Source organism: Pectinophora gossypiella, chromosome 20 (assembly GCF_024362695.1).
Source record: "Pectinophora gossypiella chromosome 20, ilPecGoss1.1, whole genome shotgun sequence".
Lineage (NCBI taxonomy): Eukaryota > Metazoa > Arthropoda > Insecta > Lepidoptera > Gelechiidae > Pectinophora > Pectinophora gossypiella.
Window position 1 is genome coordinate 9,404,316 of NC_065423.1, and position 25,359 is coordinate 9,429,674.

Genomic DNA, 25,359 nt, shown 5'->3' on the forward strand with positions numbered 1-25,359 from the left:
GCTATACAGCATAACCCATCAAAACAGTCTACTTGGTACAACCTTTCCGGATTGATGGAACACTTGTACATGCGATTCATCGTTAAAATCTTCTCTGGTATCCAGGTTTTTTCATGCTCTATTTCAATACCATAGACATTATTTAAAACGAAATATGATCCATATACATACATCGACACTAGTCTAGACCCTTTAGGACCCGAACATGCGACCTTCAGAATACATGGCGCACGTTTAACCTCTCGGCAATCACGACGGCTGCATGCATTTAACACGAACAGAATACCCTTTTGTGTTTCAAAGGCACTCAGCCCCTTTGCTAGAATTATAATTCAGACTACGAACACTATGATTGCTTCAAAGACTGCAGCGATGATTGTATAAGTATAGAATAGACTGCTAGAACGTCAAATGACGTGGCTTAAATTTTCTATTGTTTTCTCTTTGTTTTGTAATTTCATTGCGAACAAACTCATTTATACTTACTTACGTAAGTATAAGCAACTTATACTTCTACGTTACACGGTAGTCACAATTTTCCATTTCTCAATATTTCTAGAAAGTACAGGAGTTATATTACGTCCTTTTTACGATAGAAAATCAAAAATATAAACTAATCTATTCTAGAATCAATAACTTGTGATTTCGAAACCGAAGCTCTACAAGTTTTTTCAAACAAAAGTTTTAATCAAATAAAAATCATACATAAATAAGCTGCCGGTCGTATTCAATCAAATATATAAAGTATTGAAGTGAGTGTAACCGTAAAATGAGTTGGATTGGAAGGCTTCTAGCAATTACAGCAGGACTTCCGCGAAGGTCGACTCCCACGCGAGCTTCCCACTCCACTGACTCCGCCGCCTGCCACCCACTAAGTTCCACCCGTCCACCTCTCCACCAACCTAACCGGACTTAGGTACATCCTCGTGCGACAATAGCACGAAATTGCACCTCTCTTCAAAACAACTTTGAAACTAAAAATGTTCTATATCTTGCCGACTTTCCTGCTGGCAATAGTAAGCAAATCAACACGAAAATTTTGAAAACGATAACGGTTTGAACCGGAACCATAGTTTGTACCGCTGCTGCAAGTATAAGTCTAATACAGTTTCAGCTTAACTGCCTCTTCTGTACAGTCTAGATTGGATGCGAAATAATACTATGTTTGTTGCATAGCCAAGAATTTATTTGTGTCCCGCCAACGTTTCATTTTTTATTTACTTGGCTCAGAACCTATTTTTACCTAAAACTTTTAAGATGGCCGTTAGAAGCCGTAACTGGTGCCAAAAAACTTCTTAAGAGCAGTAACAACAGCAATACAAAAACTTTAATGTTCTGGTACTTATTATCTTCTAGGAGTTTCTATTGGCTAGATAGATCGTGAGTAATGTTTTTGGCTTGAAGTACCTACCAGTTGCCAAGGTTATTTGTAGGCCTCTAAAGAATTTGAATGTTAAGTCTTGAGTTTTTACAAGTTAACAAAATAAAAGATCAATGCATAAAATCTCGTATCGCTAAAGTCAGTCTGACGACGGATGATGTGTTGCTGATCTCATCGTATCCAAAGAATATACATCTGCAGAGATAATGTGTAATAAAAATTAAGCAACGTCTTCCTCTTAATAAAACATGATTAAGAAAAATGCAAAAATGGATATGACGCGAATTATTCAAATCATATGCCAACTGAGCGAACCGGTTCTGCCCGTGAAACTTGCTGGAAGCTGGAATACTTTTAAGACTTGATTTCTTTTTAAGTGGTTTAGATTTTTGGTAATGTTGAGAAAATTACTGCTCAAACCTTACTAACTACTGAGCTTTACATTCAGTCACTTCTATACTCAAATTTGCTAGATATCCTTTGGCATGTGAAACTTCTCAACGAAAATGGGCCCACCGTTATGTGAACTATGATTAGTACCTATGTATGATAGAACCTGTTCTCTCGCAACTTAACTAGGGGACCCGTGCCCTTCGGTGAGAGTTGAGACGCCCACAAATATTCATTAGGACTCAAGTCCCCATACAACAATTTTAAAGAATTTCAAGTCTCTTTACAGTCAACTCAACATTTTTGACGGACGGACCACCGAACGGAGAGGTTCTCTTTATCTCATGCTAACATATTATTACTCTGACTGAAGTATGTAAGTAAAATCAATAAAGCGTGGTTGTTACTTAAAAGTGAATATTTTTTCAAATATTTAAGAATACCCGTGGTAGCAATTAAGTGAAGCGCTTAAAGAGCTTTCTCCAGCTTTTCTACAGTAAAACGATTTGCAGCTAGTAGAATATATGGACAATTCGATTCGAAATACAATTTCTGTGATCCGGAACTTTTTTGGTGATAAAGTAGCTAAATCGCAGAGGTTATTCAATAGTACCTATTTCTTTATCTAGAGATTTTCTATTTATGGCATTTGTTTACCGGTTGACTTTACAAATTACAACTACCCACAGTAATCATTATTTACAATTCACGACTGGACTAATAGTCAACGATTTGCATAAATGCTTTAATTAGTATTTATATTCTACTGCCTTTCCTATTGATTTCCATTTCCTCATAATGTGGTCAAAGTCTGCAAAAGACACGACCTTCGGATAATTCTGCAGTACAAGTATGATAATACGTACCTATGTAACTCGATGCTCTAGCTCATAGCTGTGTTGGTGATGTCATTCGGACTCATTTCTCAGTGTCCATGGGAACCACGATTACAAAAGTAACCACCGTGATAATTGTTGTAGTCAATCGGTCTTAGTTGATTTGAATCCTTTATTACCTCACATCCGTAGATGGGAGCGAGCGTCTAACAGATTATATTATAAAGCTTATAACTGTACAACGCCTTTGCCTGAGCAAATGAAAAAGTATGAACTATGAAGCCACTACCTGCTAGTGTCAAAATACATATACCTGCACAGTATTTTTGTAAGCTGACCCAACTAAATCAACCTTACATTGAAAAACTAAATCTATACGTAGTATATAATAGTATGTACGATACGCATTTACAATAAACGAGAAATAACAGACGGCCAATTCAAAATTATGTTTATTCAGACACGTTACTGCGTACAACGGTGGCGAAAACTTTTCCTTAAATAATTTTAGTTGAAACACGAAGCAGAGTCAAGAAACCAAACTGCGTAGGTGTTTACTAAGCACGCTTTGTGGTCCCTACCTAGCCTTCACAGAGAAATCTGCTCAAGCTAAATATCCGTCTCGTTTGACTCAACACACGAGCAATCGACATGCGTATTTCTAACCGACGCGACGCGGCCACGCCGATATTATAAAAGTAGATAGATACAACAAAACATTTTGACAAACACATATTTTCGAGATAACTTGAAGAAGTAAATGCCATTTAGACTAAGTCAGCGCAATATAATATGCAGCGTTATATGCGAATTTATTTATAAGCAAAAGATTGTGTGACGTTTGATATTATCGTTTATTATGATTTTCTTAGTCACTAGAAAAGTATTCTCTTGTTTATCTAAATTCCAAGCTAGAGATAAAAATACTATAAAATATTCGACTGTAAAAACAATGTGAACGATTGATATTTGGCATTCCATCATAATATCCTTAGTATTAACCCGTTTTTCACAGGGTCCGTACCTAACCTGAAGATTTGACAGGTCCGTTTCAGGTCCGGTCAGGTTTGATTGATATTTGGCATTATTGGTCGTATTTCAGGATTGTGGTTTCCGCAACTAACATAATTGTGTCAAAATATTCTTCCAATTGGCTAAATCAATTTCTATTTTATTTTTTACAATGCCTCTTCTAGCTTATTAGGTCTACGTTTGTAACAGTCTCGTGTTCGAAGTTCAAACTTTGGATCTAGACGGTACGGCAACGTCGCGCGAACACAAACACGGTATAAATAGGAGGGTTGTTTGTAACAGCCATCGTAATCTTTGGCAAGATAAACAGGTTAGCTTTCCATTTTTTCTGCGAGGTAATTCTGCAAGTTTACAAAATAATATGTTTTCAAACGTTCATGCGTTCATTTTGATTTCAGACATGTTTTTTTTGTAAATATGGGTTTGCTCTTGACCTCAATTTCACCTGATGGAAAGCGGCCTGCGACAATAAGGCCATATCAATCGATAGACGGTTGCCTTATGCATGTATCTACTCTCATTTCTTCACTTCCAATGAACTCTGGTTGTAGGTATTCATATGAATGCTAAAACAGACGTTCCAAATGTTTACTGTGTGCATAACCCGTGTGCCGACTAGATCCGAGTGATACCTTGTGTAGTGCTTCTAGTAGACCGATGATGACGAATACGCAGATTTTCTTCTATGAGATGTATTTTTTCATATTGTATTTTTGTTGACCGATCATTCATGTCTACTCTTTATTAAGAACATTTTTATTCTCGTTACATACATATTTAAGTACCTACCTCTATTGTACTATAATATTGTCTGAGAGAATTTAATGACGTGACAGTTTTAGATATTGATTTTTCTATTTCTGTACTATTATTGTTAGCTATTCATAGCGATTTCAGTAGCAAAACCATGTGTGCCTTTTCGTCTGAGCCGGAAATACGAATAGTTTTCGCTGCATTAGGATCAAATATTCACTACAGAGATTAGTTTTCTCGGTGTTTCCGAGTCCTCTCATAGAGCAAGGTGTAGACAGTTAACTACGTGAAGAATGTCTGTAGCCATATTTACATTAACGGCAATATTTTTGTGTTATCTTGTGAAGCTATTAGTGAAATAGGTACGTTTTTGTTATATCTACATAATATTAACGTTAAGTCAATATATTAAAAAGCTGCCTTAAAAGTATTTTTATCTAGGTTCAGCGAGCAAAAAGTAAGTTTTCGAGATATGCCTTTCACGCCGCGCGCGGTCGAGCGGAGTGGTAGCGTGGATCGATCGCGCGACGTTGCCGCACCGTGCGCGGCGACCGCTTGCTGTGCCGAGACGCACACAACCTAACACTATACTTGTGTGCTCTATACACATACTACTTTTATTATTTGTTGCCAAGAAATAGTGAATAAAATGTCACCTGTCTATGGAAGCTAAGTTGCTACTTTAATTTTTGTTGTCAATTTTATTTTTATCCGACATAAAAATAGGTTATCAATTTCATCTGTATGCACATTTAGGTATGTAACATTTTTAGAATTCCACAATACCTATTCATCGGTAGAGATACCTACCTACATGTTAGTGTATGTGGGTTTCTAAACGAGTGTGCCAAATTTCGCAGTTGTATTAGGTAGGTACCTATCTATGTAAGTTTGTACTTTGTATGTAGGCACTAGGTATGTATGTATGTTTGGCCACGAATTTCTCAGAAACTACAAATCGTATTGCAATATTTTTTTATTGGATTAAGTATAGCCAACTTAGGGCATAGTGCAAGTTTTATCAATATCAGCGTAGTAGTTTTAAAGTTATGCTTAATAAAATATTATAACGAAACAATAACAATGATCTCGTTGATGTCTTTTGTATGAAGGAAGCCTTTATTAGACCATAAAATAAGGAATAATACTACGTTAGATGCTAGTAAACAACATGGAGCCCTAAGCGGTCACTTGATAGTATATAATTGCAAGAATTCTTTTTATTAGAATAACTATCATGCAAATTAGGGAATTGTCGGTTCAGCATTTTTCAAGTTATTTTTTACGTTATTTGTATGGATTGTTCACAGTATCTTTTACTTCTAGTAGGTACAAAATTAATTAGACTAAAATAGACGAACGAATGCTTATTCTTTTTTATCTAAATTAATGATAACATGGTCATTGTGGTCATGGGAAGTTCCTAGCATCGTTGTTAATTAACAGACCTAATTATGCTTCTGAGACACTGAACAAAAGATATATAAAAACCGTCTTATGCATTTTAAAATAAAACTCGGAGAGATTAGTGAAACAGATAATGATTGTACATAATATAGCCTGTATTCCCAAAAGGGTAAGCAGAGGTGCGTAGTGTGTACACTCAAACATTCGGCAGCTAGGTTTAAGTTCCGTGTAATAGGAGGCGAGCCTATCCCCACAAATCCTGGAAACCAAGTGATATAACCAAGTGGATACCAATCCAAACCTGATTTCAAACTTAAAAGTCGAGTCATGCATGAGTCGTATATTAGGTATAAGTAAGTGCTAATTCCTGTAGATACCATCTAATTTTATTTTAAGTTATAAAGTTATAACTTAAAATAAAAGAAAATGAAAATGAGAGGTATTCTTATCCGCCGAAAAGGAAAGGGACGGATCATTGACAACTGTTAATTTTAAAATTAATTAATGTATAACCCGAGCAAATAAAATAGGCACCGCGCTGATATGCCACCCGTGTGTCGTGTGCTGTCAACTTAATTCTGTCAGGTTATTTATTTATTTATTTATTATTATTACAAGTTCTTATAGCTAATTTACACCACTATCCAAAACAGACCCAAAAGAGCGTGTTATTCTGGCAAATATAAAATAATTTGGGACGATTTTTAAATTTCGGTATGTACAATTGACTGTATGTTCCATTAATTGCCTGTCAAATTACCCGTCCCTTTCCTTTTCGGCGGATAAGAAAATGACAAATATAACTTAAAATAAACTTATATGGTGTGTACGGTCACGAGTACTAATATGTATACACTTTGAAACCATGTCACATTATCATTTTTGACAAATTAAAGCGTAAGTCTTATTAAATGCCAAATATGATAGTGCGACAGGGTTCTGAAATGGGTACATGATATTGCTCATGTCATGACTGTACTGGAATCGGTACCATAAGCTGTCTATTTTATTGATTTTAGTTTTTACGTGGTTGAAGAGGTAATTATTTTATTAAATGAACGAAGAGATCATATCGGATAAAAGCAAAATAATATACCGATACTTTTCTTAGATATTCCACGTGTAGTGATAAGAAATCGATGACATTATTTATTTGTATCTAATATTTAATATTAAACAAAAAAACAAAATGAAAAGGAAACAAATTAAACCCAAACAGTAAAAAATCGAAACCGGCAACAAAAAATCGAAATCGGTAACAATAGAATATAATAATTTATTTGCTGTTTATTTGCTTTTGAGCAGTATTATCTAATCAAGGAGTTTAAAATTAAACAGATATTTTTTAGTTACTCAGTACACTTACGTAAAAATACAATCAACTTACAAACTAGTTATTTTTTTCAACAAACTTTTAGCCTCCGTCTGTCGAGATAACAGACATAAAATATTCTACATTGTGCCTGGTTGAGATCTGCTTTCCGACCAGGGAATAGAAGATGTTCCGACAGACAAGTTATTAATTTTGAATACTTTTTTATTGTTACCCTTGTTATGCTTATTAACGGCGATACGGCTCACCAAATATTACGTTGGTCTAACAGAAACCTTGGTAAAGTGTGGGTCCTAAGTTTGTCTTGGGATGGACGTTCCTCTGACTACCCCAATTGGGGCTTCGTGAGCTTATGTGTTCCATATTACGAGGCAAAGTCATTATCTCTTATTTATCTATATTACTTAAAAATACATCTTATAATTTGACTATAATTCCTAATTAACTAAAAGTAGATATTTTTCTCTTATTCCTTCTACTATATTTTTATCTAAGTTTATTTTAACTTATACCCGTCAAAACTGAAGGGACGGGAATCGACAGTCATATTTATGGAACACACGTCAATGTTAGGTAGAAATTTAAAAAACCCTCCCACAATTTTATATTGGCCAATAACCCGGGAGAATTAAATTGACACGTCAAAAGGATTGCATATGAGCGAGATGCTTATATTATTCTCCCGGATTATTCTTTAGTCCCTTTCTTTTTCGGCGGATAAGAAAATGACGGGTATAACTTAAAATAAAATTAAGTCTGCAGGCATCAGGGCCATTTTACACAGTTTGGGCTCAATGTCTTTGCACACTAACAGGGTTGTTTCTCTGAGGATTCTGGTTTCTGACCATAAAAACCGAGGGGTTGTCGTGAGGGGGCCTCTGTATGCGCCCTGGGGGTGGCGGGGGCGGCGCCCGAGGCTGGTCGCTCTTCACTGGCTCCGATGACAGGATCAAGTGTTCATGCGGTGGCATAGCTGGAAATTAAATCGTAGATTACTTACTTACATACAGGGTGTTAGGGACATCGTAACGAAAACTTTGAAGGATGATTCAGACCATGATTCTGAGCTGATATCAAGTCGAATTTTCCGTCGAGCTCAATCATCCCTCTTAGTATTCGTTACGATGTCACTAACACCCTGTAGGTATACATGCGAAATCGTGGCCTCACCAAATCTGATTACCAGTCCAATGATCGGAATTTGGGTGCTACTTTAGACGATATCACAAATATGGGAGCAATATAGGTAGCAACATAATTCTATACATAATGTGATCCAAATATTAAGCAACAAATATTTTTATATTTGCTTCTCCATTACATTGTATTTTAGAAGAATTATGTACGCGAGAACCTAATAACAAAACAGGTGATCTTTAGAACCCTGTCGCACTATCATATTTGACATTTAATGAGACTTACGGTTTAATTTGTAAAAAAAAGTTAATGTGACATGGTTTCAAATTGTATACATATTATTAGTATTCGTGACCGTACAACGCCATCTACATTGTTTTTGGTGAACGCAGCCTGGAAAATCCCTCAATTGTCTCGGGAGACACTATTTAGTCGAGTTTTATCCGATTGTGGGGCCTTCGTTTGTATGGATAATGTCCAAAAAGTAAGATGATCCGTGCTTCGGAAGGCACGTTAAGCCGTTGGTCCCGGTTACTACTTACTGGTGTAAGTAAGTAATCGTTACATGAGCCATGTCAGGGGCCTTTGGCGGCTCAATAGTAACCCTGACACCAGGGTTGATGAGGTTGGTAATTCACCTCACAACCCACACGATAGAAGAACAGAAAACTCGGTGAAGTGTAAGTAGTTATTTCGTTTATCTAACAATGGATGTACCTCTGACTACCCCATTGGGATATATTTGTGAGTTGATGTTATGTTAGTGAAGTTCAATCTTATTTGGCGTGATTTGCCTTGGATGGCGGTCACTACGTGGCTACCTGGATTTGGAGTAGGCATTTGGTGCATGCTGCCGTCAGCTCAACTCACAAGAGAATATGCAGATAACAATTTCAGACAATACTGCTTTAGTGCTCTTAAGAATTGGCAAGAAAACTACACTCTGGCAGAGGACAATGACATACATACATGTAGGTATGTATAAACACCCTTTAACTTCGCGATGGGAAAAATACAGTAATAGGTAGGTAACAAAAAGGCTTACCGTATCCCTCTGTAGTCCTTACTTAATAACCCGTTACACCCAAGTTTAAAAACAAAAATTACAAAGTTGCGGTTGCTTTCGCGTCGTATATTATTATGAAAACAGGTTTTTCGTAGAACCGCTTGGTTTATCTCGGCAAATTGATAAGTTATCTGGAGATAAACTAGATTATCTTTATTACATGGGAATACCTACTTACATAGGACGATAGATATCATTGTAATACATTTTCTAGTTGGATAGCTGCGCAGGGTTCCAAGTTAGGTACCTAGGTACCTACTTTATTTTATGTGTAGGTATATAACTATGTCTATATTGATTTTCTTTGCTCTAGGCATTTATGTAGGCGTTCGAAACAGCGTGGTCGTCCGTTGACCATTTGACTTGGTTTTCTTTCTGTATTTCCTATGATAATAAATAATTGTTTTAATTGACTTATTTTTTATTGTTTAATGATCTTTATTCTTTGTTATAAGTATAATGTGTATTTGAATTGTTTTTTAATTTGTACGATTGACTTATTATTGCTGCTTATTATGATAATTGTTTACTTACCTGACATTCGCATACAATGATATTGTTTATGAATAAATAAATTATTATGAATTATTATTATGATATTTAGTATAATATTTTTAGACTTCTCGTAATTTCGAACTATTTTTATAATAAATTATTAAAAAATCTATACTTAGAATGATTGTTCTGTGTTACTAAATCACCCTAACATGTTTATTTAGTGTCAATTCATTTTAAAGCATGAGAGCATGATGTGCTATTTTTCTGGGGTTAAATAAAAACATTTAATTATAATTTAATTATAATGATAATGTATCCGAATTTTACAAAATTGCTGTAAAATTATCCGAATGTCCTGTTTTTATAACAATTACTTGGCCATAAGTAATTTATGTACGTAGTATTACTCTTTGAAAGTAATAGGTATCGTCCACAAAAATATAAGTAATACCTATCTACGAATAATATTGTTGAATTTTTAGGAAGTACGCTGTTTCATACGTAATTTGATATCATATCATTTAAGCATTTTTATTCTCTTTTACACTTTCAAACCGCGCTAAAAGCGCGCCCGTGACAATGTCAGTTTGGCATTTACATGTGACACAGTGACATTGGCATTGCAATTGCATCAATGTTTGTAAATTCTAGACGATTCTCTGATTTTCTAGAACTTACTTTGATTTGAAATCTACCTTGAATCGGTCGATAAAACACCAGTTGTTCTCTAACTACCGTTTCGTTTCTGCGAAGAAGTTTGGCGGAGAAGACGTGAGAGTTTGTTGTTGTAACGTGGTGTAATTCGTGAAGTGTGTTTGAAAGTGAATACGATGGATTCTAATAATCCGCAGAATAATGCTCCAGCTGTCGCTGGAGCAATTACGTTTCCATCAAGAAGCCAAGATGTGCACCCAGCTCCAGTACAGCCAAGACAACCCAGAAATTTACAGGTAACACTTAAAAATTACTCAATAATACTTTTAACAAACCATTAACTTAACCTAAAAACGTAAACGTAAGTTTCCTTTCATGTTTATTACTACTGAATTGCTTGTAAATGTCGAAATGTTGTGTAAAAGTTGTTGTAAGCCTAGTAAAGAGTTATGAATACTACTGTTTCTATATTGAACCATGTCTGACATGGTTAGTTATTTAAAATTTATTCAGAATAAATAACATTCTACTAATTGTGGTATCATTACAAGTTATGGATTTCCAAGTCCTATTATAGTTTTTCTCACGTAAAAATCAAATTATCATATACACATATTTTTATTTTGTCTGATTTCAGGGCTTGCTTCGATTTGCTATGGAGGCTACTAAGGCTGAAGATGCTCCAGGAGACTCCACCTTAGGGCCTATGGACGAAGAGGTAAGATACACACACACTTATAATGTAGTCAACATTATGAGGTACGATCTGAACTATTACTGTTCAGATTAGAAGTAAATTATTCCACCAAAATCGACATGGAAGAGAGATTGGATGCCTCTTGGCAGATCCGTAGCGGCAAGGCTTGTATATAAATACTGTGCTGTGTCTCTTAGGAATAACAATCCCTGAACAGCATGGTGTAGTGCTGTAATGGTGTGCTTTTGTAAAGTGATGATTTGATCATCATTAAACGCTCTAAACTATGAGGCTGGCATAACCACCAAGAGGAAAAAAAAAATTGATAAAAATACCTATTACTGTTTCTTAATAAATAAGTTATTTTAAAAATACTGGGATAGTATAAGCTGTTTGCATTATTACAATATGTGTACTTTTTATTAATTAAGCAATTGTAATATTTCAGCGCCGTAAATTCCTCGAGGAAGCCCTAAAGAGCTTGACGGTGGACATTGCTGAAGTCCTACATACATCCATCACGACCCTGACTGACGCGGAGAAAATGAAGAGCATCCAGCTTGGGCAGCCACTGCCTGAAGACGTACAGTCCGCATTTAATAACCTGCTTGAGTACATCGATGACATTGACGTTGCTAATGGTGGGTAGTTTTACTTTACTTCAGTAATTTTTGTCAGGATCATCTGCAGCTGCTACTAATCAACATAAGCTCACGACTATATCCCAATTGGTGTAGTCAGAGCTACATCCATCGCAAGATGAACGAATACCCACACGCCTTCTATGGGGTTAAAATGGCCACATCGAAGCAATTCATCTAAGAAAGCAATGTTGCAATTTGACATTTGTTTGCATTGCGCACTTACTTTTATATGCGCAGATGAATTGCTTCGATGTGGCCATTTTAACCCCCCTGTTTTCTGTTAGACTAATGTGATAGGTGGTGATGCTGATAACTCATAAACAGTTTAAAAATATAAGAAATCTGTACTTTAAAAGTGAACGCGCGTTCACCGCAGCTATCGCATTTTGCAGCAAAATGCAGGTCGTGCGGCGCGGATATGTGCGCGACGTTGCATATTATGTTTTCATACACATTTAGAAGATGTCTAGACATGCATGCATTCAATTTAAAGAGGAATAAAGTATATTTGAATTTGAAAGAGCAGACAAATAAGTACACTGACATAAAATGAATAAGCTTATAGGCATTAAAACATTAGGATATTATAGCAGCAGGAAAATATTTTTTTTAAATTTATTTTGTGGTACTTGAAAATGGTTGCTTTTCTTGTTCACTATCATTGTTCGAGAAAAGGTAGGTAGTGCCCTGCCCTTGCACTTCGCTTTTTGAGATTATATAATATCATTATTGTACCTTGAAATTTACATTTTGATTAATTATTAGGACTAGATGTACCTAACTTCGACCCGATTGTGGCGAAGCAAACAGTAGTGTCATATTTTTAAGTGCTATGTACATAAAACTCCGCTTAAATACCTATAACATCGTAATCGTTAACATCGTATCACGCATGTGTAACGTAGTCGCGCGTAGGTAGGTAGGTCTAGCGACTGTTACGCGTTGTTCGATTTACATTGCGGCGCAGTAAAAACTCAGTTTTAATTAAACATTTGCGACAAGAGAACCACCTACCATCGTTTTTAGTACAATCAAATGGGTTTCCTACTTTATTGCGAAAGCCGTATCATCGGAATTTTGTTTCTTCGAAAACCTTTCATCGCCATACTGCGACGCCGTCTTATATCGATGTCTTGTCACTGCGATGTTTTTTTACATCGAAAAACATCGAAAGACGTATGGTCTTTCGCACTAAAGTAGGAAACCCCAATCAAATAGACATTATGTGTGTGTGGTACAACTGTTTGGATTATTACTATTATTAGGATTGTATTTACCTAAAGATGTGGTGCAGTGGGATAGCCTGTAGCAATCTACCTGCCAACCAAGCATACCAACAATGAGCGGGCATGTGTTACAGGGCATTCTACTCAGCCTGTATCTCCACCCACTGCTGAGTACAGGCCTCCTCTCTTTCACGCCATCCTTTCCGGGCCACGCCACACCACGCCGCGCCATTACTGCTTAGCAAAAAACTGCTCATGGTTGGAAGATTGATCGCATTTTTTTTTTAATAATATAGGCTCGTGTTTGACTACAATCTTATCTGATGGTAAGTGACGATGTGGTCTAGGGTTGATCACAGTAACCTCGCATGTTTGAGAGAGAAAAAATAAATAACAAAAAATCTAAATATTCATTCTCCTCTTCCAGATTTCTACAAAATGGGCGGCTTCGCAATATTCCCAATAGCATATGGAAGTGAGAATGACGAAATCCGCGCTCTAGCCAGCACGGTGCTGGCAGAGGTGTGCCAGAACAACCCGTGTTGCCAGGCCAGGGCGCTGGAGTGCGGCATCCTCAATGTGCTGCTCAACCTCGTGCAGTCCGAGAGGGGACAGGCCCTCACCAAGTGCCTCTACGCTATATCCTGTAAGTGTTTCTTATTTAGGAGGCAGGCATTTGGAGATAACTGATGAATACCTGTGTCCTACCCATCTAAGAAAGAAAGAAAATCGTTTATAGCTTAGTCTTTCTAATAAGTTTTAGGGTGGTATTAATAAACGAATCTCAACTGAGACTGCCCTCAAGATCACGCTCAAGTAACTGTTTTTATATAAGAACTGTCACATTGACATGGTCTTGAGAGCAGTCTCGATGCTAAGATTAGTTTATTAATACCACCCTTTTTTTCGGCTGTCAAACGTCATTACGCACAAATCTGTTGCTGCAAGTTATTTGTGATTCCAAGTGAAAAACAGTGATAAACTAACTAAAACCATCATAATAGTGGACTATAACATCTGATTAAGCTGTGATATTGTTATTTGCCCATATAAACATGGAAAAGTGATTACAAAACAGTGAAATCAAATACGCTAATTTCGCCTCGCGTCACACAAATTTTTAATTACCCTCATTTGTTATCACATTTTAACGAAGTCAAGATGACATGTGACATCTGGAAAAGTGTTGCCATAACTTAAATTATAAATACTACCAAAATTGTAACAGCCAGACAAATGGAAACAAACCGTAACCCGAAAACGCTCACCCAACAAGTGTTCCATCCGGGACTGTTTACCAGACAGCGATCAGCTTCACTTAGTGAAAATAAAAATAACATCGAACCGCCATCTTGTGAAATATCAGTTCCAGAAGATACCCAACCAAGCCACATGCAGACCAACAATTTAGGAATCTCCCTGACAAGTCAAAGGGACTCTTCCGGAAAACAGAAAGTAGCACTCTCAAATCACCAATGGCAGCAAGATAAAGTACCTAACAATAAACGCAAAAGGCATGATAGCCCAACTGAAGGTCAAAATAAACAAACATCCACGAAACGTATCAATTACACAGTTCCTGTACAAAACACATTTGACATCCTCAGCGACGAAGATCCTGTAATTGCAAATGAACAGAAAGAATACGTACCGAAGCCTGAACCGATTTTTGTAACTGGTATTGTGGATATAACACCCCTTAGAGATTTGTTAAACAAAATTATTGAAATGAACAAGTACTCCATGACTACACTGAAATCCGGACACATTATAAAGATAATGCCAGCAGACGTCGATACTTACAAAACAATAAGAGATAATCTCATGGAAAATAACATCAACCATTATTACACCTACAAATTGAAGAGCGAAAGGGCCTACAGAGTAGTGATTAGAGGCCTGCACGCCTCTGAAAATACTACAATGATCAAAGAAGACCTTCAAACAAATGGACATGAAGTACGTCAAATAGTTAACGTTTTGCATCGAACAACAAAAGAAAAACTTCCCCTCTATTACATAGACTTAGAGCCGCGAGCCAATAACAAAGATATATTCAACATAAAGTACATCAACCATGTCAAAGTAACGATCGAAGCACCCTACAAGAAAAAAGAGGTATTGCAGTGTAAGAGATGTCAAAGATTTGGGCACTCAAAAAATCAATGCTTTAGACCATTTAGATGCGTTAAATGCGGAAACGACCATCCAACAACAACGTGTGCCAAACCGCCGGAAACAGAAGCTACCTGCGCTAACTGCCAAGGCAAACACCCAGCAAGTTACAAGGGTTGCAACAAATATAAGCAGTACAAAGAGAAGATACTAAAAATTAAACCTGCCCCTGAACGAGTCAATCATACAGAAGCGACCACGCACCTGAGACCCAACACTAACGAAAGCTTTAAACAGAAGCCTCTTCCACGAATCAGCTATGCACAGGTACTGAAAAACAAAAGCGACAAGCCTGGAACACAACCAAACGTTCCCACGTTGGAGATAGGTCAGCATGATATCACAAGTATATTAGACACAATGTTCAGTAGATTTCAAACAATCATGAAAGACATGATGGACAGCATGATGAATCAGATGATCAAACTTATCACCCGCCTGGCCTCACCGAAGGACTAAATATCCGCATCGTCACCTGGAACGCCAATGGGCTAACCGACAAACGGCAAGAATTTGAACTGTTTATGAATATAGAAAAAATCGATGTTGCACTTATATCGGAAACAAGACTTACCCATCGATCACACGTAAAATTTGACAATTACGCAATATATAGGACAGACCACCCTTCCGGCAACTCCCATGGCGGAACTGCTGTAATTGTTAAAAATAATATCAAACACTACCCGCTTGAGCCTTACAAAAGGGAAGAAATACAAGCAACATCAATTAAAATACAACACCATAACACTGACACTACTTTCACTGCAATCTATTGCCCACCCCGGCACAAAATTGGCGCCAATGAATTCAAAATGTTCTTTAATCAACTAGGTTCAGTGTTTATCTGCGGGGGAGACTGGAACTCCAAACATACATATTGGGGATCAAGATTAATTAACCCAAGGGGCAGACAACTACGTAAAGCCATGGTAGACCAAAATCTGGAATGCATCTCCAATGGAGAACCAACACACTGGCCTACGGATCGCAATAAGATACCAGATTTGCTTGATTTCTATATAACGAAGAACTTTAACCACAATTACTTAAAGATTGAAAATTGTGAGGATCTATCTTCGGACCACACTCCAGTCATTTTAAATGTGTACAAGCAAGCTGTTCCTTTGGAGTCACCCCATTATATCCATAGTAAAAACACTAATTGGGACCTGTATAGAGAAATAGTATCGGGTAATATAAACTTAAACATCAAATTGAAAACAGGTGAAGACATTGAAACCATTATCGAAATGTTTAACAGCACAATACACTTGGCAGCCACCGCTTCTGCACATAAAAATAGAAAAGCAAAAACAAAACAAACTGAATTTCCAAAGCACATTATGACAAAAGTTAACGATCGGCGGCAAAAAAGGAAAGAGTGGCATAGAACAAGATACCCTATGGACAAAACAAGGCTTAACAGAGCTACAAAAGAACTTAAGGAGATGATCAAGGAATATGAGAACCTTTGCCTACAAAGACACTTATCTTACCTCACCCCGCATAAGGATACTAATTACTCATTATGGCGCGCGACCAAATGCCTTAAGAGACCAAAAGTTCATATCCCGCCATTGCGAAGACAAGACAGAAGCTGGGCTAGATCTGAGATAGAAAAAGCAACTGAATTTGCTGAAAACCTAGAAAAAGTTTTTACTCCGTTACCTTGCACTGAAAGCGATAGGGAAGATGAAATAACAGACTACTTGCAATCCCCGAATCAGTTATGCTTACCCCTAAAAGCTGTAAGTCCTACGGAAATTATTCGAGAGATCAAAGCTCTGCCACCAAAGAAAGCACCAGGATATGACCTATTGGATTCCGTATTGCTAAACAACCTTCCATATAAAGGTATAATGTTCTTAGTGATGCTTTTCAATGCCTGCCTAAGACTCTCCCACTTCCCACTTCAGTGGAAACTTGCTCAAGTTGTAATGATACTTAAACCTGGTAAACCTTTAGAAGAAGCCTCGTCCTACAGACCAATTAGCCTCTTGCCTTTGGTTGGCAAGCTGCTTGAAAAAATTATCCTCAATAGGATTCGTCCTCACCTAGACACCATCCTTCCTGGGCATCAATTTGGATTCAGGCAGCAGCATGGCACCATTGAGCAGGTACATCGGTTGACAGATACTATTAGCCAAACACTGGAAAACAAGAAATACTGCTCGGCGGTATTCCTCGACGTCAGCCAGGCCTTCGATAGGGTATGGCATAACGGACTCCTGTTTAAGATAAAAAAGTATCTACCTCACTCTTTCTTCTTCTTACTGAAAAGTTACTTGGACCAACGCTGTTTTGAAGTGAAATTTAACAACATCACGTCAGATTTGCACGAAATCAAGTCAGGTGTCCCTCAGGGGAGTATTTTGGGGCCAGTGCTATACCTCATCTTCACAGCTGACATACCAACAGATGACAAAACTTTCATTGCTACATATGCTGACGACACTGCAATATTGTCAGTGCACACCAACCCAGAGATTGCTTCAGCAAATCTGCAGAAGCACGTATATGATATTGAGAAGTGGTTAAAGATTTGGAGAATAAAAGCGAACCAAAACAAATCTGCACATGTCACCTTCACTCTAAGGAAAGGAAACTGTCCCCCAATTACTCTAAACGGTGAACAAATTCCACACGAAGATACTGCAAAATACCTTGGCATGCACCTGGACAGAAGGCTAACTTGGCAAAAACATATCTGGAGTAAAAGAAAAACCCTGGACACAAAGCTGAGAAGCATGTACTGGCTGATCGGTAAAAAGTCTCAGTTAACCAACGAAAGCAAATTGCTAATATACAAAACCATATTGAAACCGGTTTGGACATATGGAATTGAACTCTGGGGAACAGCAAGCAACAGTAATATTGATATCTTGGAAAGGTTCCAGACTAAAGCTATGAGAACCATGTTTGACATCCCTAAATGCATCCACAATAAATACATCCTGCAAGATTTGAAGCTACAAACTGTGAAGCAAGAAATCGCTACCCGTAGCCAAAACTACCAGAAAAAACTAACTTGTCATGTCAACTCTCTGGCTGCTGACTTATCGGGGTCCGGAAGTATTGTTTACTCAAGACTTAAGAGAAACAGTGTTTCATCTTTAATAAACAGATTTCCTGCTGAAAAGTGAGACCGATCAGTGGATCATTTCTCACCGCTACAAAGACCAAATACAGGAGAAACCAAACAAAGAAGCAGCTAAATGTCCATGATGACAGATTGCTGTGTTGAGCAGGATACATAAAAGAGAAAAAAAAAAAAAAAAAAAAAAAACCACCCTAAGTCTTATCAGTCCTATTAAATCTCAATGTTTACAAATGCTGCTTAGAAATTTCATCTCGGTATTTTCTTGTTATTGTGTGGGTTATAAGGTTGATTACTAACCTTATCAACCCGGGTGTCAGGGTTATTATTGAGCAGGGTTTTCCCTTCGTGGGTTGGAAGGTCAGACAGGCAGTCGCTTCTGTAGAAAACCGGACCTGTCAAATCTTCAGGTTAGGTAAGCGGACACTGTGAAAACGGGATAATGCTAGGGAGATGATGATTATTAAAGCAGCTGATTTTGTTGTGCGCAGGCGCCAGTCGTGAGTACTCGCCGGCGTGCCGCGAGCTGACGGCGCAGGGCGGCTGCGACACGCTGGCGGAACTGGTGGCTACGCCAGAGCCCGCCGCGCGCACCAAGGTCGCCTTCCTGATCAGATATCTCTGCCATCACTACCGTGAAGCCAAAGGTAAAACCATTTTCTGTTTCCATAACATTTTGTTTTTATGCATGGTAGATATTTCCGTGGTAGCCCAGTTGGTAGAACGCTTGCCTCTCACTTTGAGGTCGCAGTTTCGAATCCACAGCCTAAACCAATGATTATCGAATTTGTTTACGAATTCTTGTTTGGATCGTAAATGATCGTGCTCAGCGGTGAAGGAAAACATGGTGAGGAAACCCATTCCCGAGAAATGCATTTTCGGAGGTATGTGACCCAATCTGTATTGGGCTGGTTTTTACCCTCGCGGGTTGGAAGGTCAGACAGGCAGTCGCTTCTGTAAAAATCGAACCTGTCAAATATTCCGGTTAGGTAAACGGACCCTGTGAAAAATGGGATAATGCTAAGGAGATGATATGTGTTTATCTTATTTCAGCGCCCCGATTTTTATTTCTACATACAGTTTCCTTCACCTTAATGTTTCTCACTAACTTAAAATATTAATAATAAAACAAACACCACCAACCACTCCCACAGCCAAACCGAGTAATTGTTTTTTTTGGCTTAATTTTAACTGTATTTGTATCTTTTATCTTTCTCAATTTCCAGAACAATTCATAAAACTTAACCTGGTGAAGATAATAGCTGAGCAGATCAAGAAGGGCAGGGATGCCACGACCGAACACCTCCTGAGCACCCTGCTGGCACTAGTGGACGGCCCGGACCCCGTCGTACTCGCCCAGTGTCGGGACCCCAGCGTTGGGCTGCGGAACATCTTGGAGGATCTCCTCAAACACCCCGACCTGATTGGCGAGAGGTTTGTATGGAGTTTTTTTTTATGTTTTAAAGAAAGGTTAGGTCAAGACAAGAGTACTCTGAAACCGGCGAGTATGCAAGAAGTCTTTGATGGGAGTGGAAGCGAGAGTGGTGTGTCAGGATCGTAGTGGGTGGAATTCCGCGGTCTCTGCCTACTGCAACGGGATATAGGCGTGATTTTATGTATGTATGTATTTGCTTCATGGAATTCGATGAAAAAGAACCCAAGTCAACTGTGTGTGTGACGTCTGACGCCATACGATTGAAGACTAAAGTAAGCCCGAGGTGGAGTGAGGTACACCTAGCTCAGCCGCTGGTGGGGAGCGGGGAGTTGCCGTTCTGTACGTAGTGTTATTCCTTATCCTGTGTTATTACAGGTTTAGAGAAGAGAGGGATTATTGCCAGGAGCTGCTGAAGCAGGTGTTCACCGATTGTGCCCAGGTGGAGCCAATGGACGACGTGGTCGCTGACAGGTAGACGTATATAACCCTAAGGAGACATAAATACAGCGGGGGGGGGGGGGGGGGGGTCAAAAAGGCCACAGAGAAGCAATGGGAAACTTTCCAGGCTACGTTCCTCAAAAACAAAAAAAAAATAAAGCACTTTGAACTTTGAAACAATATAGATGGCGCTGTACAGATTTTTCTTCGTTTAACCTTCTAATTTTATGGATAACCCAAAACCAAAAAAGGGGGTGGAGAGGAGGCGGGGGGGAGGAGGAGGGGTTTGTTTTTTGCTATAAATGATGACCCTTTTTATTACACCCAGGCACAATTACATCTTCCACTCATTCATCATCATCAACCCATTAACGTCCCCACTGCTGGGGCACGGGCCATCCCTATGGATGGATAGGGTGTTCGGGCCTTAAACCATCCCGCCGACTGCTAATGCAGCCGGGACCAACGGCTTAATCTTTTTTTTTGTGGTCATCCATCCTATGACCGGCCTTTGCGAAAGTTGCTTAACTTCAACATCGCAGACCGAGCGCGTTTACCGCAGCGCCACCGAGCTCCTCAACCACTTCCACTCATTATTCTGATCAAAAGAAAGAGAAGCTATATAGGTGGCAACATAATTGTATACATAATGTGATTCAAGTATCAAGCATCAATTATTTTTATATATGCTTCTGTCATTAGATTTTATTTTGGAATGATTATATACCCGCGTAATGAGAAAGTAGGTAAATAACACGTTAAAGCTGTAAACGCCGTCCATATTGTTTTTGTTAAAGTAGATTGGAAAGTCTCATTGTTTCTATGTGGCTCGTTTAACCCCCCCAGGTATGAGGTAGACCTATATAGAGCATTGAACTTCATTCGGGCGTTTTTGGTAGTACAGGTAGCCATACAAGTAGGCAGTAGGTATGGGTGTTAGTGACACCGTAACGATTACTGAAGGGGATGATTCAGATCATGATTCCGAGTCGATCATCATCATCAGCCGTACGACGCCCACTGCTGGGCATAGGCCTCCCCCAAGGATATCCACGACGATCGGTCCTGCGCTGCCCGCATCCAGCGGCTTCCCGCGACCTTCACCAGATTCTGAGGCCATATCAAGTGGAATTTCCTGCCGGAAAATTCATGAAATTTTTTATTTTTTTAATTCAGTTTTCATACTTTTGTGACGGAAAATTCCACTTGATATCAACTCGGAATCATGGTCTGAAACATCCCTCAAAGATTTCGTTACGGAATCACTAACACCCTGTATAGATTGTAATCACGTCATCGGAATATCCACGAGCGTTTTTTTTAAATCGACATTTCGTTTGAAAAATTAGTTTTGACATAAAATCGCCCAACGTCGTAAAGTTCTGTGCTCTGTCGGTAGACCCGAATATCAATGTAAACTGAGGCTCAAGTTGATAGCCTTTGTCAACGAGCTGAAGTATGTGTAGTTGCATTATGTATGCATTTTTGTGAAGTGATTTGTGTATGACTTTTTTAGTTTTAGAATGCTTTGATTTCTATGTATGTTTCTTTTCGACTTATATTGGACTTATATTTTATCCGCCTTACCAATAAAAAACAAAAAAGCGGTGAACGTGTTTAAGTTCTCTTGTTACAAATATTCCGAAGAAGAATAACAAATAGTACATCATCACTAATTTATGAGCCACGCTCTTGTCGGTGTAGCATTGTCTATGCTATTTTTTAGGGAAAATTAAGGCAGTGGTTTCCCTCTTGCCTTCCGCCCCGCAGTACTCTGTCTGACGCGAGTGGGATGGCGCTCGGAGTAGTCTATGTCAAAGTAGTATTAGGACTCCTGTCCTCCGCCTCTGAATAGTACTGATAGTTACTGCTGCCTTCTGTCAAGTACCAGGTTACCGTTCCTGTGACTCGCCTCTTCCGTCCTGCTTTGCCGTACCGATGGCTCCCATTTCCGCTTCTGTATTGAGGTCTTCACCCGTATCCCTGGGCAAGGGTTCTCACTCGGCCACAATCTGAAGGCCTACTGAAGTAAGAGGCGCCCACCCCCGCGGCAATTACGCGCCGAACGTGTAAAATACAAGGGGGGTTAAAAAGGCCACATCGAAGCGATACATATAAAAAAGCAATATTGCTATTTGAAGTTTGTGTGCATTGCGCACTTACTTTTATTAGCGCAAATGTAAATTTTTTTGTTCCAACAGTTTGTCCGTGTCGGGCGTACAATATTATAATTTATAACAGATGCCATGCATTAGGAAATATTTCCATTATCAAAATTAATAATATTAGTCACATACATTGATCAATTTTTAAAAATGTTGTTTTTAACATAAGCTTAAACTTCGCTTGGCTATATAATACTTAAACACACGTTCATCGAATCTTTATTTATTACAGGTAAGACGGTATATAATTGATTAATGATAATAGGAGTTTTTATACTTAGCCTCCTTTATTTTAAAGATAAATCTAAAAAACTGTCTTTATTCCTGGTATAATAAAACCAGGTGTGCTCAAAAGTGACAGCTTACATTTCAAGGTTTACCGCGCTGAAGTCATCTCCCCTCAGTTGCCATTTTGTAAAAAATAAATTACCCACGACGTGTGGTTTTAATTTACTTTGCAAGCCAATTTTGTGTTTAGTAAAAGATTTACTTACAGTTTTAATGTTTTATATTATATAAAGCTGGAGACCCATGTACTAACTGACTGACTCACCCACTCACTGACAGAGGTGTTCTTCCAGAATGAGCGTCTGGGGGTAGAAATGATGTATGGGGGTGTGATCGGGACCTCCCGGTGAGTATGGGAAACCTTCCAGATTTTGGAAAACTGCTCCGCATCAGAGACTCACCCTATTATATCTGGATCAATTTCAACATATTTAAATCTTGTGACAAAAACACAAAATGGCGGAAAAACAAGATGGCCGCGGTACAAATTTTTTTTTCCACAAATAGCCTCGGGGGTAAAAATGATGTATCAAGGGTGTGATCGAAACCTCAAGTTGCGTATGGAAATACTGCTCGATGTTCGACAACTGTCCCCATCAGGGAGACACCCTACGGCCTGGCAAAACTATCGCACCTGAACCAAGTTTTTCTTTTTCGAAACCTATTTAAATCTTGGTCAAACAAATTCTGTCACGGGTGAAAAAAAATCAAAATGGCGGAAAAACAAGATGGCCGCCATACAAAATTTTGTTTTTCCAGAAAATGTCTCGGGGGTAAAAATGATGTATGTATAGGGGTGTGATCGGAACATCATGTCGACTATGGAAATTGTTAGCGATCTTCGACAACTGCTCCGCATCAGGGAGACATTCTACGGCCTGGCAAACCTATCGCACCTGGAACTTTTTTGTTTTCACGAGACCTATTTAAGTCTTGGTCAAATTCTATCGTCGGTGAGAAAAAAAAAATGGCGGAAAAACATGATGGCCGCCATACAAAGTGGTAGGTGGGGAATTGTCGAACAAATACAGGACACACACGCAACATGTAGTTTTTATACATGTGTCAAATGATAGTAATTAAGTACGATAGTCTGTATTTCGTTTAATTTTCAATAATAAAATTTAAGTCCTTGGATTGTTGGAGATACCAATTGAATGGTAACACTCATGTAACACTTTCGTCATCAACCGGCTAGCAATGGCGGCTTTTCATAGGATTGAGCGTACCTGGTTTTATTATACCATGCTTTTATTGTAATATTAATAATGAAATGGTGACATTTTGTATTGGTTATTCTATTTATATCTTTAGAATGGACCTGCACCATATATAATGTTATGCTTATGACTGATAGAAAAAGCAATATTCTAATCTTCGTTCCTCTTAAAGTACAACTTGATGTTTGTAAGACTTATGTTAAATTGTGTATTGTATGTTCAAAATATTATCTAAAGGTTGGTACCTATTCGAAAAAGCTTAAAGCGAAATTTTACGAAGTTTCCACATTTAATTACCTGGAACAAATTGCTTGACCCAGACCTATTTTTCTGCAAAAAAAATTTATGTGGGATCAGATGACCATGAAGGGAAAAAAATATATTATAATAGGCTACTTGACCACCTAGTCAAATGAAATACTTCTTACGAAACGTCAAAAAGTGAATCACAAAATTTCAAGTTTGGTGGCGAAATTTCATATTATTTTTTCGTGAAAAATTGGGTTCCGACATGAAAAAGATCCAAAAGGATCTTCGCTTCCGACATGAAAAAGGAATTTTTCAATTCCCGAAAAAAATATATGACAGTTCGCCACCAAACTTGGCACATTTTGATATTTACCCCAAAACGAAAGTTTGCAGTTTGTATGGAAATACTGTCCTGTGACGTCATCAATAGAAGCGGTCAAACGTCGTACTCATTGTTACTTTCATACATTAAATTCGAAAATACGTCAAAAATTAAAATGAGATTGATTTTTGATCATCTTATACTGGCTTCTATTTCTAGATTAGCTTTTTTTATCTTTGTCCAAGTGAAACAACCTATTATTGTATTGTATTGCTTCTAGTGAGTAACCACCTTTACACAAAGTACAACATGTAGTCAAATTAAACATTATTGCCTTGTATTAAGGTTCGATAGTACATGTGATTGATGTTGGTACCTGCCTCTAGGTATGTAGTTGGATGTCGTAATGTATTCATGAATTTCACTCATTATTGTAAATACTCACACATTTTGAAATAAATATAAACTGCTATAGAATAATATCGTTTTTAATTTATACTTACCTAAATCTCGTCATAAAGAAAAAGTACGTAATCACCTTTTTGAAAAAATCACATTTTTTGTGAATTTTGTTAACAAATGTTCGTTTTAATAAAGTTTTTTTAAATGTCTCATGGTGCTCTAGTATTTATTCAACTGCTGATCACCTGATTGTCCGAAAGTAAGGTGATCCGTGCTTCGGAAGGCACGTTAAGCCGTTGGTCCCGGTTACTACTTACTGATGTAAGTAAGTAGTCGTTACCAGGGCTGATTAGGTTGGTAATCCACCTCTCAACCCACGATAAATAAAGAAAGTATTTATTTAATAATAATAAATAAATTATTTGGATTTTGGAAGGGCAAGTACATTGTAATTAATTAAATCACTAATTCCTACATAATTATGAAACTAAATAGTTAATAAATGCAGGAA

At 38.0% G+C, this 25,359-nt stretch overlaps 1 protein-coding gene and 1 long non-coding RNA gene across 2 annotated transcripts; one reads left to right on the top strand and one right to left on the bottom strand.

Annotated features, from left to right (window-relative positions):
• Positions 1–5,492: 5,492 nt before the first annotated feature.
• On the bottom strand, positions 5,493–9,502 carry LOC126376345 (uncharacterized). Its single transcript, XR_007567706.1, has 2 exons — positions 9,315–9,502; positions 5,493–8,105 (listed from the first exon to the last, which is right to left on the bottom strand). It is a non-coding gene; the product is annotated as an uncharacterized LOC126376345 (long non-coding RNA).
• A 937-nt stretch (positions 9,503–10,439) lies between these two features.
• LOC126376273 (hsp70-binding protein 1) lies at positions 10,440–20,273 on the top strand. Its single transcript, XM_050023583.1, has 7 exons — positions 10,440–10,783; positions 11,125–11,205; positions 11,633–11,825; positions 13,482–13,700; positions 18,821–18,976; positions 19,556–19,763; positions 20,140–20,273. Exons 1-7 carry the CDS (start codon positions 10,664–10,666, stop codon positions 20,237–20,239), a joined length of 1,077 nt encoding a protein of 358 aa, XP_049879540.1. The 5' UTR covers positions 10,440–10,663; the 3' UTR covers positions 20,240–20,273.
• Positions 20,274–25,359: the final 5,086 nt, after the last annotated feature.

Coding starts and splice junctions, on each gene's coding strand:
- LOC126376273 (XM_050023583.1), top strand. CDS start 10,664: ATGGATTCTAATAATCCGCAGAATAATGCTCCAGCTGTCGCTGGAGCA. Junction 11,206..11,632: donor TAGGGCCTATGGACGAAGAG/GTAAGATACACA, acceptor GTAATATTTCAG/CGCCGTAAATTCCTCGAGGA. Junction 18,977..19,555: donor TCACTACCGTGAAGCCAAAG/GTAAAACCATTT, acceptor CTCAATTTCCAG/AACAATTCATAAAACTTAAC.